This window comes from Rattus norvegicus, chromosome 7 (genome assembly GCF_036323735.1).
Source record: "Rattus norvegicus strain BN/NHsdMcwi chromosome 7, GRCr8, whole genome shotgun sequence".
In the NCBI taxonomy this organism is placed as follows: Eukaryota; Metazoa; Chordata; class Mammalia; order Rodentia; family Muridae; genus Rattus; species Rattus norvegicus.
The window spans coordinates 69,083,143-69,100,687 of NC_086025.1; the positions used below are offsets into that span (position 1 = coordinate 69,083,143).

The window sequence follows — 17,545 nt, forward strand, 5'->3', positions numbered from 1 at the left end:
TTGTGGAGAATGACCATTCTTCCATCATGGGCTCCCCTGCTAGAAGCTCCAAACAAGTTTTTAAAATAAGCTATTTAAGAGTTAGTCCAGCAAGACATCGTCAGGTAGAATGCCTTGCAACTGCCACACTCCCTCAACACCTATTATAGATGTCAAGATTTCTGCTGAGACCTTCCTGACCTACTGTCGCTTCATCTCAACCATCACCTACTCCCAGCCGAACTGCACCTCACCAGAACAGAGCCACGAAGACACTTAGACCACGAAGGCAGCTGCTTTAATGGACCCAGAGCATAAAGTCGTTATTGGGAGGTGCTGACTCTGGGGCCTGCCTAGAGGAAGTAGGTCACTGGAATCTGTCACTGGGATTATTTTGTTGTATTTTCCTTCCTATGTTTTTTTTTAACCTGTCTCTGCTTCTCATCTGCCAGTCTCTAAGGTTCTTCTTTCACACTCTGTTGGGCATGCTGGACTGAATATCTCAAACCTTGTGCCAAAATAACTACCTTCTCTAAGTTGCCATTTTATATGTTGTGGTCATGGCGATATAAAGTTGGAGTGCCATTACTGACGTCACAGCTGGCCAGGTTGGTAGCACACACCTGGAATCCAAGCACTCAAGAGGCTTCTTTCCCTTAGGGTGTCTATTGCTGAGATGAAGCACAATGACCAAAATGCAGCTTGGAGTGGAAATGGTTTATTTGGCTTACACATCCACACTGCTGTCCATCATTGATGGAAATTAGGATAGGAACTCAAAAAGGCCCGGAATCTAGAAACAGGAGCTGGTGCAGAGGCCATGGAGTGATGCTGCTTGCTGTCTTACTCAGCCTGCTTTCTTATAGGACTCAGGACCACCAGCCCAGGGATGGCACCACCCATAATAGGCTGGTCTTTCTCCATCAATCACTAATTAAGAAAAACATGCCTACAACCTGATCTTTTCGAAGCATTTTCTCAGTTGAGGTTCCCTACCTCTTCAGTGACTCTAACCTGTGTCAAGTTGGCATCAAACCAGCCAGCACCACTGACCCCAACTTGACACACAAGCACATCACTGTTAAGCCTTTCCCAAGATCTTAATAAGATCGCAATATAAAATATTCCAAATTTTAAAAGTCCCACAGTATTTAAAAATTTAAAAACCTAAAATCAGTTTCTTTAAAAATAGCCAGTCTCTTTTTAAATTCCAAAGTCTTTTCAAATTCAGAGTCTCTCAATTGTGGGCTCCTGTCACATCAAAAATAAGTTAACTACTTTCTTACCTCAAGAGGAAAGAACCAGGGCACAGTCATCGTCTGAATAAAACCAAACCAAACTCAGAAAGTGTAAACATTGAGACATCCAATTACTCGGGATTCACTCACCGTCTTCTGGGTCCTCCCAGGGGCTTGGGTCACGTCTGCAGCTCTGCCCTCTGCAGCACACAGCTTGTCCTCTACTCCATACCTAATGCTGTTCTTGGTCATCCCATGGTAGTGGCATTTCCAAAACGCTGGGGTCTCCTGCTGCAACTGGGCTATACTTTCACCAATAGCTCTCTTGGGCTCTCTTCAGGGACTCTAGTCCTGCACATGCTGGTAAGCCTCAGCTGTTCTCCATGACCCCTTCATTCCTTTAGACCAGAGCCACCTGGGTGACACTCACACTGCCAAGTTTGGCTGCCAGCACGAGGATACAGCTTCTGTGTGCTGACTCTGAGGAAATACTTCTCAAAAGATTTCACCTCAGTGGTGCTGGTCTCTTTTTAGTCACCTCTAACTTCCTAGCTCCAGTTAACCAGCATCAATTGTCCCAGTACAGCTAAGTTTTTACTTCAGTAGTTCTGGTCTGTTAATCACTGAACCTTCAGCCCCAGCTCACCAAAACCACAGATTCTTCACTCAGAATCGCAAAGGACCTAAGAGTCTTTAAGTGACTCTCAAACTTCCCTCAGGAATTCGCAAGCCAGGTCTCTGCTCCTGGTTCTCCTCTGCTTTACAGATCTGCATAGGAGTGACCTCTAAGAACCACTGACACAGTATCAAATTGTTTTGAAATCTCCTTTGCAGCTCTGCAATTTAGCCTCAGGCAGACTTTGGACAAGGGCAGAAAGCAGCCATGTTCTTATTCAAACTACCACAAGGCCAAGGAGGAACATCACCACAAGAGATATTAAAATGGAGACTAAGGAAAGTGACAACACTAAATTTGTGTATGTTGGAGAAAAGTTGGATTTTCTGAGCAACTCATCAGTGTTGTCCAAAACACACTTAACCTGTGAGCCCACAGACATCATTCTCTCTCAATTGAAGGTATTCTCTTCCTGTACTTTTGCAGTGAGACAGAATAAGTCAATTGCTAGGAAATGAGCCTATGCCCCCGGAAGCATTTAGGCCTGGGCTAGACATCTCTTCGTCCTGTCTAGACAGCAAAACAAAGAACGCCACCTCCTGCTCAAGGCAAAGATTCCATGGCTTCCATGAAGAGGTAGCCTGAAAATGAGCCGCACCTGCGCCTAACTCCTCCGTGTGCTTCTTTGACTCTGAACGTGGCCACTCTCCAGCAGAAAAGCCTCCCTGGTCTCCGTCAGGCCACCCGTGGCCGGCGTCATGGCTATCATTGGTACACTTGACCAGGAAGGAATCTTGTAGGAAAGTCTTTCTCCTATAGATATACCAACTAGGGACAGTTCCAGGAAAAGTGTGTGCCACGGTGAGGTTATAGATGCACGAGGTGAAAACACTCTTCAGAAATGTCCTCACTGGACCACACTGCAAGTTCTTGTCTCAAAAACACAAATATTTGAGGGCCACCCTCTTACTCATCATTGTAGAGCGAGAAGTGTGTCTAGAGAATGGGCAGTAAGTGTATCAGTGGTTGGATATTAGCATGAAAGAAACTGGCAGTCTCAGGGTGTGTTATGCAATCCCATAAGCTACGGATATGTACGTCCCATCTTAAGGCCCCGCCTCTTCAAACAGAAGTGGTTTTCTCCAGTTCCAAATACAGTACCTTAAACTTTTGTACTTCTTGCCAAAAAAGAACTCCATTTTCCAATAAATCTCCTTTCAGGGCTACAAACCGTTGAAATTGCCTTGCAATGACTGGATTCAATAATGCTTTACGGAAAGCAATAATCTCACAGGATGAAGATATCCACTTACTCTCCACAGGCTGTCCAAATAACACAGGAAATCAGACATGTTCCAAAAGCAGCAATCAAGTCCTTAATTAGACTAAAACCACCAACTCCATTTTTTTGATTCGGCTACTGAAATGTGTACTATGGATGTAATGGAATTTGACAGCTCTCCTCTTGGACTCTGCTTTTTGTCTCTTTTTTCCCCAATGGCTCCATTATTTTTAGAGACTAGGAAGAAAAATTACCTGCTGACTTACATGTAACTACATTGTTAAAATTTTTTAATAGTCATTACAGTTTGGGACCAGTGAGAAAAGAGACCAGAGCAATCACAATGCTATTGTTAGAAATAGTTACCTTGTGATTTAACATGGTTGCATGACTTCTAATTATTTCTTTTATTCTTTTAGATTGTAATGTTTCTAAGAAAAATAAAAAATTCTATTTTATTTTATTTTTTTTCCCGGAGCTGGGGACCGAACCCAGGGCCTTGCGCTTGCTAGGCAAGCGCTCTACCACTGAGCTAAATCCCCAACCCCCCCAAAATTCTATTTTAACCCATTTTAGTAAAGTATACCTCTAATGGATAATTATATTGCTTGTTGACATATTTATGTCATACTGTTAGGAACGGAAACCAGAGCCTTGTGCATGTAAGGCAAGTGCTTGACCACTGAGCTTCACTCATGGACTACTAATAGTTATTTTTGTGGTCTTGACACAGAACTTCATTCTGTATTCCTGGCTGGCCCAGAACTCACTATGAAGACCAGGCTGGCCTTACCTTTCTCTGCCTCTGCCTCTTGAGTGCTGAGATATTTTTGTTTTTCTCTTAATAGTAAAATTCTTTTGACTGAAGATTTATTTTATATAATATCTTAAGATCTACAAGTACACATGATATCTCAGTACTGTTCAAAGGTATTTTATCTACATCTATTTTATATTGTAACAATTTTGGAGTTAACTTTAAAAAATATTTTACCCAATTAAAGTCACATATTCAACCTCTTTTACCCTCTGATTCAAAAAGCAAATAGATTTTATTAAATTATCAAATTTATATATTGAAAATAGATTTCAACCCTGCTGGGGTTCCCCCGAGTCACTGTCTTTAAGTAGGCAGCCATGCAAGGTTGCGGTGCTCCAAAGGTACCATTGTAGCTGGACACACAAACTACAGCAATGACCAAATGCCATAGCTGACAAGGCACCAAATACGTTCCCTGAAATGAATCGCATGTGACCTCAACACGAAAGTTGGAGAGAGCTCTGCAAGAAGTGCCCTAGAAACATGAGGAAAGAGTAATGAATTCTGCCTGGAGGGGGGCCTTGAGCTGGAGCTGAAAGGGGAGAGCAACTCCAGGCTGTCTGGGTGAGTAGTGGACCATTAACCCAGGCACAGGCATCGATGCCTATCACGCCTTAGTGAGGCACATGCCATACTCTCTGGACAAAAACTTAAGACTCTCGACATCTGCTCCATATTAAGATTACAACCCTATGAATAGGAACAAGTATGGATTAAAGTGGGATGTTTATTTAAAACCCACTCAACAAAGACTGTTTTAAAACCCGATTCTTAAGACACTAAAACTTAGCCATTTAACTAAAGCCTGTAATTTAAATAAATAGAAAATAATGCAAAAATATAAATCACAGTAATATAAAATATAAGCTCACTATACTTAGTATTTCAATAAAAATATAACAAAAGCAAACCTTTCAAAAGGTTTCAACAAGCCGATGGGGAAGGGAGCTGTCTGACAGATCCAAGAATTCCTCTAACGTTAGGAGAAACCTTCATCTTTGCTCTAATCTGAAAGGATCACCTGGGTCTCACTTTTCATGGCCCAGTTTCATGACAAACCCTCAGGAGCTCACAGGCTCACTAACAGGACTGTGTTCATCATCCATGCTAGAAAGCACAATAAGCCATTATACAAAAGCATCCCATCACAGTAATCTTAATAATCTCCAAAATTACAGCTGCTGTCCTTGTTTCCCAGCTCAGCTGTGGTTTGAAGTCAGGGGTGGGGGAGGGGTAATGAAGAATGACATAACTCGCTGTTTGTGCCTTGTGTGTTGTGTTCTTTCTGTATAATCCACTCTCCTGGTAAGTAAACGGCCACATGCCCTAAGAACAGCTTGTCTTGACAAACCCAGACTTGCATGATTAAATGTACATATATATGTCCCCAGTGCTGGGAACCGAACCTGGGTTTCAAGTGCAAAGCGCATGTTTAAAGGTCGGTGCTGTGCTGAGAGGTCAGGAGCTCTGAGGAACAGAGCTCTGTGGAGAACATTTCCTTAAGCTCCATCTGTCAGGAGGATCACAACCAGCCTCCAGGCAGAGGTTTTGACAAAGATGGTCAGGGACAGTAAGTGTGTTGTGGGGAGGGGAGTATGCGAATGTGTGTATAACACTTTGACGGTGTAGAATCTATAAGGGAAGAATATAGTTACTTGCCTTCCAAACTCCAATTTTCCTGTCATGCCTCTGCAGTAACAGCTCATCTGCTATGTCTTTCATCCGTATCTAAAAGCAGAATCAAAGATTTTATCAACATATTCAGAATTGCCGAAGTTTGAACTGTTCAGTATTGTAACAGCTAAGAAGCGAGGCGGCAGTCGGTTAGACAGGGAAGTGTTGCTGCAGATGAAGGGACTCCGGCAGGAAAGCCCCACAGACAGCGTTTGGTGACTCCTCGTCTGCTCCATCACTAAGTACACTGCTCTGAACAGCGGCAACAGTGTGCGAGTAAAACTGTCCTCGAGTCAAAACGGAGGCCGTGGAGGAAATGACAGTTAGTGCTGTCTAGCCACTTTGTATTTCCCACAGGTGATTTAACAAGAGACCCACGATTCACGGGGACACAGAAGGCGTGGCCATCTTCCATACCCATGGGCTGCTCATCTATGGATGCAAGAACTTCAGATGCAAAATATCCAACTAAGAAACTGACTCTGTACGAGCACGTGCTGGTGTTCTCCCCTTGTATTTATTTCTCCAGATGCACTTAGCATTATAGTGTATTATGATTTTGTAATTAAGCTAAAGATGATGTAAAGTATAATGGGAAATGTATGCAATCATATGCGAACATAGCCTCATTTTATTGAAGGGATTTAAGCATCTTCAGGTTTTTAGTATTCTATAGGTCCTCTCTGAGTACCAAGGGACAATTGTATTTGGGGGGCTTCTGATTATGAATTCTACCTCCCTTCTCAGGATACTACCTCTGCCAAATCTATGCTGTGTGTCTTTTCTTTATTATATATAACACATCTTCTTAGCAGTTAATCTAAAAAGGCCAGGTCTGTAAATCAAAACGATGTCACAGCTTGAACCCCAGGCCACATGCATACCAGGCAGGCTCTGAACCACCAACCTTCTCGCCATGCTTGTGTCCTTGTGACAGTCACAGGTCAGTGGGAAGAGACTTGGTCTTTCTTGCTCGATTCCCAGAGCTAGCCCTGACTATCTTTTATAAAACTTGGACAACAATTCCCCTCTTAAGCATGGGAAATGCCCCAGCATCATTTATTAAGAATTCTCACTGCTTTGCATCTTTGGCTGAAGAGCGACAGAATCAGTTTGTTTTGTAGGCCACCAAAGAATTCCAAGTCAGGAAATGACTAAAAGTTACAATAACATGACTGTGGTAAAGATAAGGAGAAAATGTGGTAAATAATATCAGTCAGCCAAATTTTACTTCACTTGGGTTTGGAGAGCTGGAATTTCTCTAAAGTCAAAGACCAAGGAGTCTTTAGTTTTCCCAAAGCTTAGTAACACCTTGCCAATGAGTCAGCTCTTCCCGATATTATAAATTCTCTGTTCCTACTACACTTTTTTCCTAACTTGCCCAGCACAAAAACTAAGGCTATCTCCAGATAAGAAAATCCAAGGAGTCTGAGAAATCGAAAGTAAGATAGAGGGACAGTTTTCTTTGCTTCTGATCAGTATTAACGACATATGTTTAAAAATCAAAATTATACAAAACAGGTTAACCGCTTTTATGTATACATGATGTTTTAAACAACCAAAGTAATATTCACTTCATATAAATAAAAAGGAAGCAAATGACCAACATGCTTTACAAAACAAAAAAAAGAATGTCCTCACTCTCTAAATTAATTCTCTAGGAAGATCTTTCCAGAAGCTTTGTTTCATAAATACAAACATCTAGAAACACAGTGAGGGATGCACGTGTGTGTGTGAAGACGCAGATGCAGATGTAACTGGCCATCTAGAGAGTCAGTGATGGATATGCATGTGTGTGGAGGAGGACCGTCTCTTGTGTATTGTCCCACATCCTCTTAGCGTCTCAGTACCTTTCATGTCGGTATGTGCGGGCAACTCATGTTTATATCAAAACCACATTTTATAATCTTATTTTATATGGGAATCTGAAGAGCTTTCCACAGAACTGAGCTATCGTTAAGTCGTTTAAGTCTCTATCCTTCTATGTGATGCTGCAACGAATGTGTGAGAACTTAGTAACATCCAAAACATCAACTGCCAGCCACGAATGGTGGTGCAGCACTGTGAATTCAAGGCCAGCCTGGCCTACAGGGAGTTCCAGGCCAGCCAGGCCTATGTGGAGAGACCTTGTCTCAAAAACAAAAACCAACCGAATGAAAAACCCAAACCAAACAATAACAACAACGACGAAAACCAAAACAAAGCCCAATTGCACTAATAGATACTATGTGAGCCCTTCTCTTTGCCAGGTGCCATGCTAAGGAGCCAAGCACATGTCTGGTGTGTTTGGTGTCACTCTTGAGAGAGGACTTCATTCTCTAGCTGTAGCTGGGCCTGAGACTTGTAACCATCCTCCTGCCTCTGCCTCCAGAGTCCTGCAATTACAGATATTTGCTTCCATGGCCTGGGCAGTTGCTGTGGAGAGTCTTGTTTTTCAAAGAGAAAAAGAAACTAAGGATTCTCAGAAAGAAACCACAAGTGTGGCCGCCATGGGGGTCAGAACACGAGAAGCCCCACGCTTCTCTGCTCTCATTACTCACTGAAGGGTCCTGACTGGTCAGCTCGTGTTTCAGGTTTGGCGAGGCCCTGCCAATTGCTATTCCAAGATCATTCTGTCCATACCTTTATCTTCTGACGGGATGCAAACTGCTCACTCGAAAGAAACAATGGCAGCCACACGTTTTCCAGCCTATTCAAGACGTGCTTCTGGATCTCTACCAGCACAGATGCGTCAAGCTGCTCATGAAGAATCTTGCCCCAGCCACCACTCAGAAGCATTATCTAGAGAATAAAACCAAAACAGAACCACATGCTTTTATTTTTTAAACCAATAAAAGCCATTAATTCATTCATTCATGTCAGGCCTTTTCTAGCAAACTGGACATGTGCCACCGTTTCCATTTTCCACAGAGCATCTTCTGACTGTATCGAACACGATAGTGGTGTATGTAGCGGGGGTTAATATGGTTTAGCTTCCTATGCAATACTGGAAAAAGTACAGGAGTGAGGTTGGATTTTTCTTTGTTTCTGTGTCAGGGCCTCAGCAACATTAGGCAACGGGTCTGGCTACTGAGCTCTCAGGAGTGGGAGTACATGGTATGGGATGGGGCCTAAGAGTTTTCCCTCCATTGTCTTGGTAACTATGACACAAGGCCAGTAAATGTTTCTTTTCTGACTTCTGTTCTAGACCTAATATTCATCCAACTGATCCATTTTTTTTGTTTGTTTTTTTCTTTTTGTAGGTAAGGAAAATGAGGCATTGGTTAGTTAAGAGGATCCTAACCCAGACACTGACGATGCACTCAGCAGAAGCAAACTTGGTTGTTGGGCAGTGGTAGGTTGACTGCCCTGTGGGTGCTTCTCTGACACGAAGAGACACAAAGGGCTGACATAAAGGTGGCAGCAGGCAGAGGACAGCCACCTACTAGATCTGTGCAGACAGCACAGACATAGCTGGTGAAACTATGGCTTGAATCTCCATAGCATCTCCGCATCCCTCTCATGGCCATTTCTGAGTGCAAATCACTGCAGTTTCCACCTGTGTCTGTGTCTGTCAATCTTCTGTGTCTGTGTCTGTCAACCTTCTGTGTCTGTGTCTGTCAATCTTCTGTGTCTGTGTCTGTCAACCTTCTGTGTCTGTGTCTGTCAATCTTCTGTGTCTGTGTCTGTCAATCTTCTGTGTCTGTGTCTGTCAATCTTCTGTGTCTGTGTCTGTCAACCTTCTGTGTCTGTTTCTGTCAGCCTTCTGTGTCTGTGTCTGTCAATCTTCTGTGTCTGTGTCTGTGTCTGTCAATCTTCTGTGTCTGTGTCTGTCAATCTTCTGCTCCCTAAAATACGCCCTCTTTATTTAGTTCACCTTTTATGGATAAAATTTTAATACTAATATTTTCTGTTAAAACAAAGCAGAAATATCACCTTTCTAATATTACGTAGTAAAAATAAGATTGCTTTTTCTTGAAAACAGAAACCCTGACTTGCTAACAAGAGAGAAAAGTGGCTTCAAACTCAGTGAGGAATAGGAGGCTCTGTATAAACTGTGCTGTAAAATCCCTAAGTATAACTAATATAGGTAGAGCTAAGGAAGACAGTGGCGGAGACAAAGGCCAGCCTGGAAGTACGTCTGCTCACAGCAACGGTGACTTTCCCTTCCAGCACCCTGCATGTACTATATATAGCATGCTCACACAGTAGCATCAGATGCCACGGACCCTCACACAATGGAGCAGAAGCCAAACAGAAGACAAATGCTTCCCATGTGTTTATCCCAGACATCTGCTTACTGAGATACCCAGCCATGTCTCTACCGTGCCCCAGATCTGTATTTCTGGGAACTAACAGGAAGGTATTTTGTCAAAGTTGCTCCCTTCTAAAACTGCTTGCCCTTTTTTTCACAGCTTTCTGCTCCTTTTACCCCCACCAAAGGGACAGTTTGTTGGTCTTGTTGCCTGTACTGTAAATATCTATGAGTTTTTTTCTTTAATGAACTTAATATTAATCTGAAATTTCTATTTTCTAAGTATAAACCACTAAGAATATGCATCCTTGTAAACTTGTAAAATTTACAAAAGCATAATACGCGTGAAAGAAAACCAAAAGCGACCCTCATACTAAATAAGTTACTTTTAATTCCAATTTTCAAAAGCACAAGCACCGAAACTTACTTCATAGATTGAATGTGACAAGACACTCAAGCCTCACAAGGTCACAGCCCATTGTCCTGTAACTGACGGGCTTATTGTCATCAGAATCTGTAATCAGGGTCACAGCCTTGGTATGATGAAGTGCTTAGACCTACGTTCATAGTCTATGGAAAGTTTCTAGGCTGGGCATGATGGTGCACCCTCAATCCTAGCACTTGGGGAGGCAGAGGCAGGTAGATGTCTATGAGTTTGAGGCTAGAATGTAGTTCTAGGATAGTCAGAGTTATATAGAGAGAAACACTGTCTCAAAACACCAAAAAAACCAAAAAACAAACAAAAAAAAGAAAAAACAAAAAACAAAACTAAAACAAGAAAAAAGAAAGATAGAAAGAAAGGAAGACAGAAAGACAGACAGACAGACAGACAGACAGACAGACAGGAGGAGTAAGCAATCCTTTTTAGGGCAACATAATCATAAACAGCATTTTTAAAGATCAAATGCCTTTTGAGGTTAGCAGGTTAAGAGAAAACAGGGGTAGAGACTAGGCTCCATGGTCAAAATGGCCGCCTCTCTACTGTGGAAGATGCAAGAGCCTTGTCCATGCAGGTTCCCACTTGGTCCTGAGCAGCCAGAATAGCACCTGACATGGCAAAGGCACATGTTCACTCAGTGAATGAGAAATGCAAATCAGGTGAAGCTGTGATTGGACCCCCAAACTTACGAACACTGCCCTAACGCAGTCCCAGATGAGTGCTGTTTTAGCCAATAAAGCAACTTTTAAAATAATATATTTTAGAGCATGTATTACTTGAGTGAACTTTAGATGTCTATAGATACTCATGAATACCTAAACCAGACTGCTCTTCCAAAACAGCAAAACAAAAGAAAAAGAGACTGTTATGCTGTTGGCTAAAAGAAAGGATTGCTTTTACACTTCAAAGTATGCCGACATGCTCATACCTGGTTCTGTTGATGCAAAGAAGCTGGACTTCTGGGTCCGAAGAAATATTTTTTATTAAGGTACTTGTTTTTAATGTATATAGACTTTGCCTCTCTTTGCTTTTGGTCTTTAAAAATGATTCTTCGGAACTGTTCGATATCTATCCAACACATAAGGTCGATACTGGAAACAAAATAGATTCCTTCTTAGTGATTCCTCTCCATTCAGTTAAACACCAGTCAAACTGCTGACACCCAGGAGGTGGCTGTCTGATTAGCTAACTGACTGATCAGACCAAGGAGCCAGAGAACAGCACAGCCTCATCCCCACCTAGCACAGTCAGACGGATCTGCTGTTGCAGCATTCTCAATCCTTGATAAATCTGACTTGTGGCAAGGAACATTGGGGACAGAAGTGATTTCTCAATCACTGGAGGTGTCTCAGAGCTGTCAATGCTAAACTAGTGTCTTCAATTTCAAATACGGGGGCCATGGCACACATATATCATGTGATTTAATAAAGGGGACAGTTGAGAATAGTCCTCATCTTGATGAGGAAAAGGTGAAGTTTGGCCCTGAGTTCAAACTAGTTTGCCTTAAGGTGAGAGAGAAAAATATGATCAATATTTCAGTTTAGAGAACACACATTTCCAAAACTACAATGTTTGATTTATATATTAGTTAATAAAATTGAGACATTTCCCAGAAATTCTAACATGAACACCAGAAAAAAGGAAAGTTTTTTTTTTTCAAGCTAGCTGGTACTAAAAATCCCAGCAAACCCTGCATAACTGCTTAAAATGCCACCTGGAAGGTTACTAGCAACCGGCCTTGATGCAAAATTATCTAAACAGACCTCAGATATTTTTGTTTGGTTTTTATTGACATAGACATAGATCTACTAAGGGGAGGTTGGTGAGGAGAGCTGGACTCTCAGAAGTGTGGCGAATCTGAGAGCTCAGGGGAGAACACCACTTCTGCTTATATTCCTGGCCCAAGAGGAACCCGCTTAGCATCCTCTAGACACAGAAACCTAGGAACTGTCAGGGGTCAGACACTTCTGGTCTCTGCCTGCTCCCAGAGCAGAAAACCAGTCGCCAGGATGGGAGAAAGCCAGTCTCAAGGAGTGCTGACACACAAGCATAGAGGAGGGTCAAGTCACTGTCAGAGACATCAAGACCAGCTAACACCAGAGACAACCTGATGTCGAGAGGCAAGCGCAGGAATCTAAGCAACAGAAACCAAGACTATTTGGTACCATCAAAGCCCAGTTCTCTTACAGGAAAACACAACCAAACAGGTGAAGGAATTGAACAAAACCATCCAGGATCTAAAAATGGAAATAGAAACAATAAAGAAATCACAATAAGAGACAACCCTGGAGATAGAAAACCTAAGGAAGAGATCAGTAGTCATAGACCTAAGCATCACCAACAGAATACAAGAGATGTAAGAGAGAATCTCAGGGGCAGAAGATACCATAGAAAATATTGACACATTGGTCAAAGAAAATGCAAGACGCAAAAAGCTCCTAAATGAAAACATCCAGGAAATCCAGGACACAATGAGAAGATCAAACCTAAGGATAATAGGTATAGAAGGGAGTGAAGACTCCCAACTTAAAGGGCCAGTAAATATCTTCAACAAAATTATAGAAGAAAACTTCCCTAACCTAAAGAAAAAGATGCCCATAAACATACAAGAAGCCTACAGAACTACAAATAGATTGGACCAGAAAAGAAACTCCTCCCATCACATAATATTCAAAATACCAAATACACAAAACAAAGAATAGTAGAAGCAGTAAGTGGAAAAGGTTGAGTAACATATAAAGGCAGACCTATCAGAATTACACCAAACTTCTCACCAGAGACTATGAAAGCCAGAAGATCCTGGACAGATGTCATACAGACCCTAAGAGAACACAAATGCCAGCCCAGGTTACTGTATCCAGCAAAACTCTCAATTAACATAGATGGAGAAACCAAGATATTCCATGACAAAACCAAATTTACACATCTTTCCCACAAATCCAGCCCTACAAAGGATAATAGCTGGAAAACACTAACACAAGGAGGCAAACCTCACCCTAGAAAAAGAAAGAAAGAAATCTTCTTGCAACAAACCCAAAAGAAGAGAGCCACATAGTTCCACCTCTAACAACAAAAATAAGAGGAAACAACAATCATTATTCCTTAATATCTCTTAACATCAATGGACTTATTTCCCCAATAAAAAGACATAGACTAACAGACTGGATACAGAAAGAGGACCCAGCATTTTGCTGGCTACAGGAAATACACCTCAGTGACAAAGACAGACACTAACTAAGAGAGAAGGACTGGAAAACAACTTTCCAAGCAAATGGTCTGAAGAAATAAGCTGGAGTAGCCATTCTAATATCCAATAAAATCAACTTTCAAAAGGATAAGAAAGGATACTTCATATGCAAACAAAAAACCCACCAATATGAACTCTCAATCCTGAATATCTATGCTGTAAATGCATGGGGGCACATACATTCATGAAGGAAACCTTACTAAATCTCAAAGCACACATTGCACCTCATACAACAACAGTGAAGACTTCAACACCCCTCTCTCAGCAATGGACAGATCATGGGAACAGAAACTAAACAGAGACGTAGAGAAACTAACAGAAGTTACGAACCAAATGGATTTAACAAGCATTTATAGAACATTTCACCCTAAAACAAAAGAATATACCTTCTTCTCAGTACCTCATGACACCTTCTCCAAAACTGACCATAATTGGTCACAAAACAAACCTCAACAGATACAAGAGGATTGAAATGATCCCACGCATCCTATCAGATCGCCACAGACTATGGCTGGTCTTCAATAACAACAAAAACTACATAAAGCCCACATACACATGGAAGTTAAACAACACTATACTCAAAGATAACCAGGTCAAGAGAGAAATTAAAGACTTTTTAGAATTTAATGAAAATGAAGGTATAACATACCCAGACCTATGGGACACAATGAAAGCAGTGCTAAGAGGAAAACTCATAGCTCTGAGTGCTTCCAAAAAGAAACTGAAGAAAACTTACATCAGCAGTTTGACAGCACACCGAAAAGCTCTAACACACACACACACACACACACACACACACACACACACACACACACACACACACACAAAAGCAAATGCACCCAAGAGAAGTGGATGGCAGAAAATAATCAAACTCAGGGCTGAAATAAACCAAGTAGAAACAAAAAGAACTATACAAATAATCAACAAAACCAGGAGCTGGTTCTTTGAGAAAATCAACAAGATAGAGAAACTCTTAGCCAGACTAACCAGAGGGCAGAGAGAGAGAGAGTATCCAAATTAACAAAATCAGAAATGAAAAGGGAGATATAACAACAGAATCTGAGGAAATTAAAAAAAGCCATCAGATCCTACTACAAACGCCATAAGAACAGTACCAACCAACCAGAACTCCCAGGGACTAAACCACCACCCAAAGAGTACACATGGACAGACCTATGACTCCAGTGGCATATGTAGCAAAAGATGGCCATGTTGGGCACCAATGGAAGGAGAACCCTTTGGTCCTGTCAAGGCTGGAATGTAGGGGAATGTCCGGGTAGGAAGGAGGGAAGGGATGGGTGGATGGGTAGGGGAACACCCTCATAAAAGAAGGGGAGAGGAATGGGATAGGGGGTTTATGGATGGGAAACCAGGAAAGGGGATAACATTTGAAATGTAAATAAAATATATCCAATAAAAAAAATCTACTAGCAAGCTATTATTACAGCGTAAATAAAAAGCAGTACCAAAAAGGATTATTGGTTTTTTTTTACTGATAAGTGTATTTAAGAATACATATTTCCTCACCTTGAAGAATGAGACTCTAGAAATTGACGGAAATGTTCGAATTCTAGTTTGTTGTTAAGTAAGTCATTAAAGGTAAAGTACTTGTATTCCTCAGGAACATTCAGCCAATACTCTGTCTGTTTAGAGATGTCTGAGAGTGACAGTGCAGCCGTCACAGACCCGGCAGTGTCCTGTTGACAAACCCTCCATGAATAATCTTGGAATGACACAGATTATTACAGTTTGAAACAGAGAAACTGAAGGAAACGCACTGTCTGGCCAAGGTCAGTTAGCAATTGATAAGCTGGCTATGTGAGCTCCATGCTCACATTCTGAAGTCCTGATTTTTTTTCCTGTGGCTTTTTACCCCATTCCTTCTTAATGAATATTTAGTAAACATTTACTAGACATAAACAAGTATTCTGTGCACATGTGTGTGAGAGCACAAGTTCATATGGATGGTCATGTATAAAATAATTGCTTCAAATACTACTTTTATTTCTTAGTAATATGGAAATCCCTTTTATAATAGAAGCAAAATTATAAAATTATACTATCACCCAGAGATAATTACCATCCCCATGCTTATATAGTCTCTTAGTCTCTCTATATACATAGTTTTCAATAACCTACATATGTATACATATATAAATATAAAGATCCTATATTTATATATTTATAAATTTAAAGTAAAACTATATTATATTTAAATATCTTAAGCATATAACTATAATAAATAATAAATATATTACATTTAAATATCTTGTATTTAAATATTTATAAATACATTTATTTTATATTTATATATGAACATAGCATATAATATAATACATTATATATTATATATAATAATATATAAATATATGATACATAAATATAACATGCTTATATAATATATAGTTATATTTATATATTAGATATGTGCATATATAGTTTATTAAAATGAGGACATGATCATGTACCTGTGGCTTTGTAATATATTCTTTATCTTAATAATATGTAATGGACATAAAATATTTTTCTATAACTCCCTGGGAACTGGAGTTACAGACCCTTGTGAGCTACCTCATGACTCCAGGAATTGAGCCCTGGTTCTCAGTGGCTCTCAACTACTAAATCATCAGTTAGTATAAACCGCATACAATTGCCAGTGTAGCCAACTGACCTTGAACTCACAGAGATCCGCCTGCCTCTGTCTCCCTCCTGAGTGCTGAGATTAAAGGTGAGAGGTGTGTGCAGCACACCAGCTTGACATCAGTGTTTTTATTCCATGTACTTTTATGTAACTGTGGGTCCTGAACAGTAACTCAACTTCTGTGTAGCTGTATACATTCGATTTTATGTTTTTGTGGGTCTATTATGATTTATGTAATCAGTTGAGCTGGGCATGATGGCACACACCTAATACCTCCCAGCTGTGGGAGGCTGTAGGAAAGGGTGGTGGGCTCTGGCTATGCTCAGCTGCATGCTAGGGAAAGGCCACTTTGGTTTCCATGAGATTGTCTCAAAACAAACAAATACATGTCTCAATTTTGTAAATAAAATAAGAGGTAATATCTTAACCAATCCTGTGTTCTTTTTACTAACTTTTCCAACTATTTATTGTATTTTTCTTTTTTAAAATCTGTTGCTATAGGCATGATAGCTTCCTTTTGTTCAGAGAATGCAACTGAACTCTTGTAACTTGACAACAAATGTAATTCTAGGAAATGGGCACAGTTTAAGAGAGTATCCTGCGGTGTAGTCCCCAATCTTAGGAGAAACAAATGGCTTGACTCCTCGTGTGGCTCTGACTTAGTTTTCTCAGCTATGCTGAACATGTCTTTATAATGCTGTGCCCTGTCAAACGTAGCAAGCATGCTAGGCAAAGGGGCAGCAGGATGGTGATTCCAAGTCCCCGTCTCACTACTGTGCACCTTATTAAGGTCTCCTCCCAGCAGGACAAATGGTGGTGAGTGTCCAGGGATTCCAAATGGAGATTTTCTATGTGTAGAGTGTCTTACCTCAGCCTTCTTGGAAACTGCTTCTTTATGCAAAGCATGTAGCTTTCTGAAGGATGTGGAATCCAGCTGCCGAGTCTCTTCTTGTAGTTCCACCTAGAAAACAAGACTTATAATACTAGTAGAGTGTGCATTATGAAAAGGGGGACAGAACACACAGTTTACCAAAATCAGTGGACTCTTGGAAAGAAGTAAAGTGCTTCCGAGGCAAGAGCAGAAAGCTCTATGTCAGGCTGGAGAGATGGCTCAGCGGTTAAGAGCACTGACTGCTCTTCCAGATGTCCTGAGTTCAATTCCCAGCAACCACATGGTGGCTCATAACCATCTGTAATGGAATCCGATGCCCTCTCCTGGTGTGTGTGTCTGAAGACAGCTACTGTGTACTCGTAAACATAAAATAAATAGATCTTAAAATAAGAAAGCTCTATGTCATTAAAAATATTAGCTACAATGAAGTGACATCAGATATACACAAGGAAAAATGGACACAGTTGCTGTCAATGTCCTCTT

The 17,545-nt window shown here is 40.9% G+C and overlaps 1 protein-coding gene across 7 annotated transcripts in view; it reads right to left on the reverse strand.

Moving 5' to 3' along the window:
* The window catches only part of Rgs22 (regulator of G-protein signaling 22), a 120,361-nt gene that overhangs the window by 9,462 nt on the left and 93,354 nt on the right, over nucleotides 1–17,545 (reverse strand). For 6 of the 7 annotated variants that reach the window (XM_063264609.1, XM_039080154.2, XM_039080157.2 and 3 more), the window contains 6 exons: nucleotides 17,039–17,131; nucleotides 15,057–15,226; nucleotides 11,211–11,373; nucleotides 8,232–8,390; nucleotides 5,595–5,663; nucleotides 2,995–3,156 (listed from right to left, as the gene is read on the reverse strand). In XM_063264609.1, coding sequence (XP_063120679.1) covers nucleotides 2,995–3,156; nucleotides 5,595–5,663; nucleotides 8,232–8,390; nucleotides 11,211–11,373; nucleotides 15,057–15,226; nucleotides 17,039–17,131 — 816 coding nt within the window. The remainder of the gene's footprint in view (nucleotides 1–2,994; nucleotides 3,157–5,594; nucleotides 5,664–8,231; nucleotides 8,391–11,210; nucleotides 11,374–15,056; nucleotides 15,227–17,038; nucleotides 17,132–17,545) is intronic. The other variant, XM_039080158.2, reaches the window with a different exon arrangement.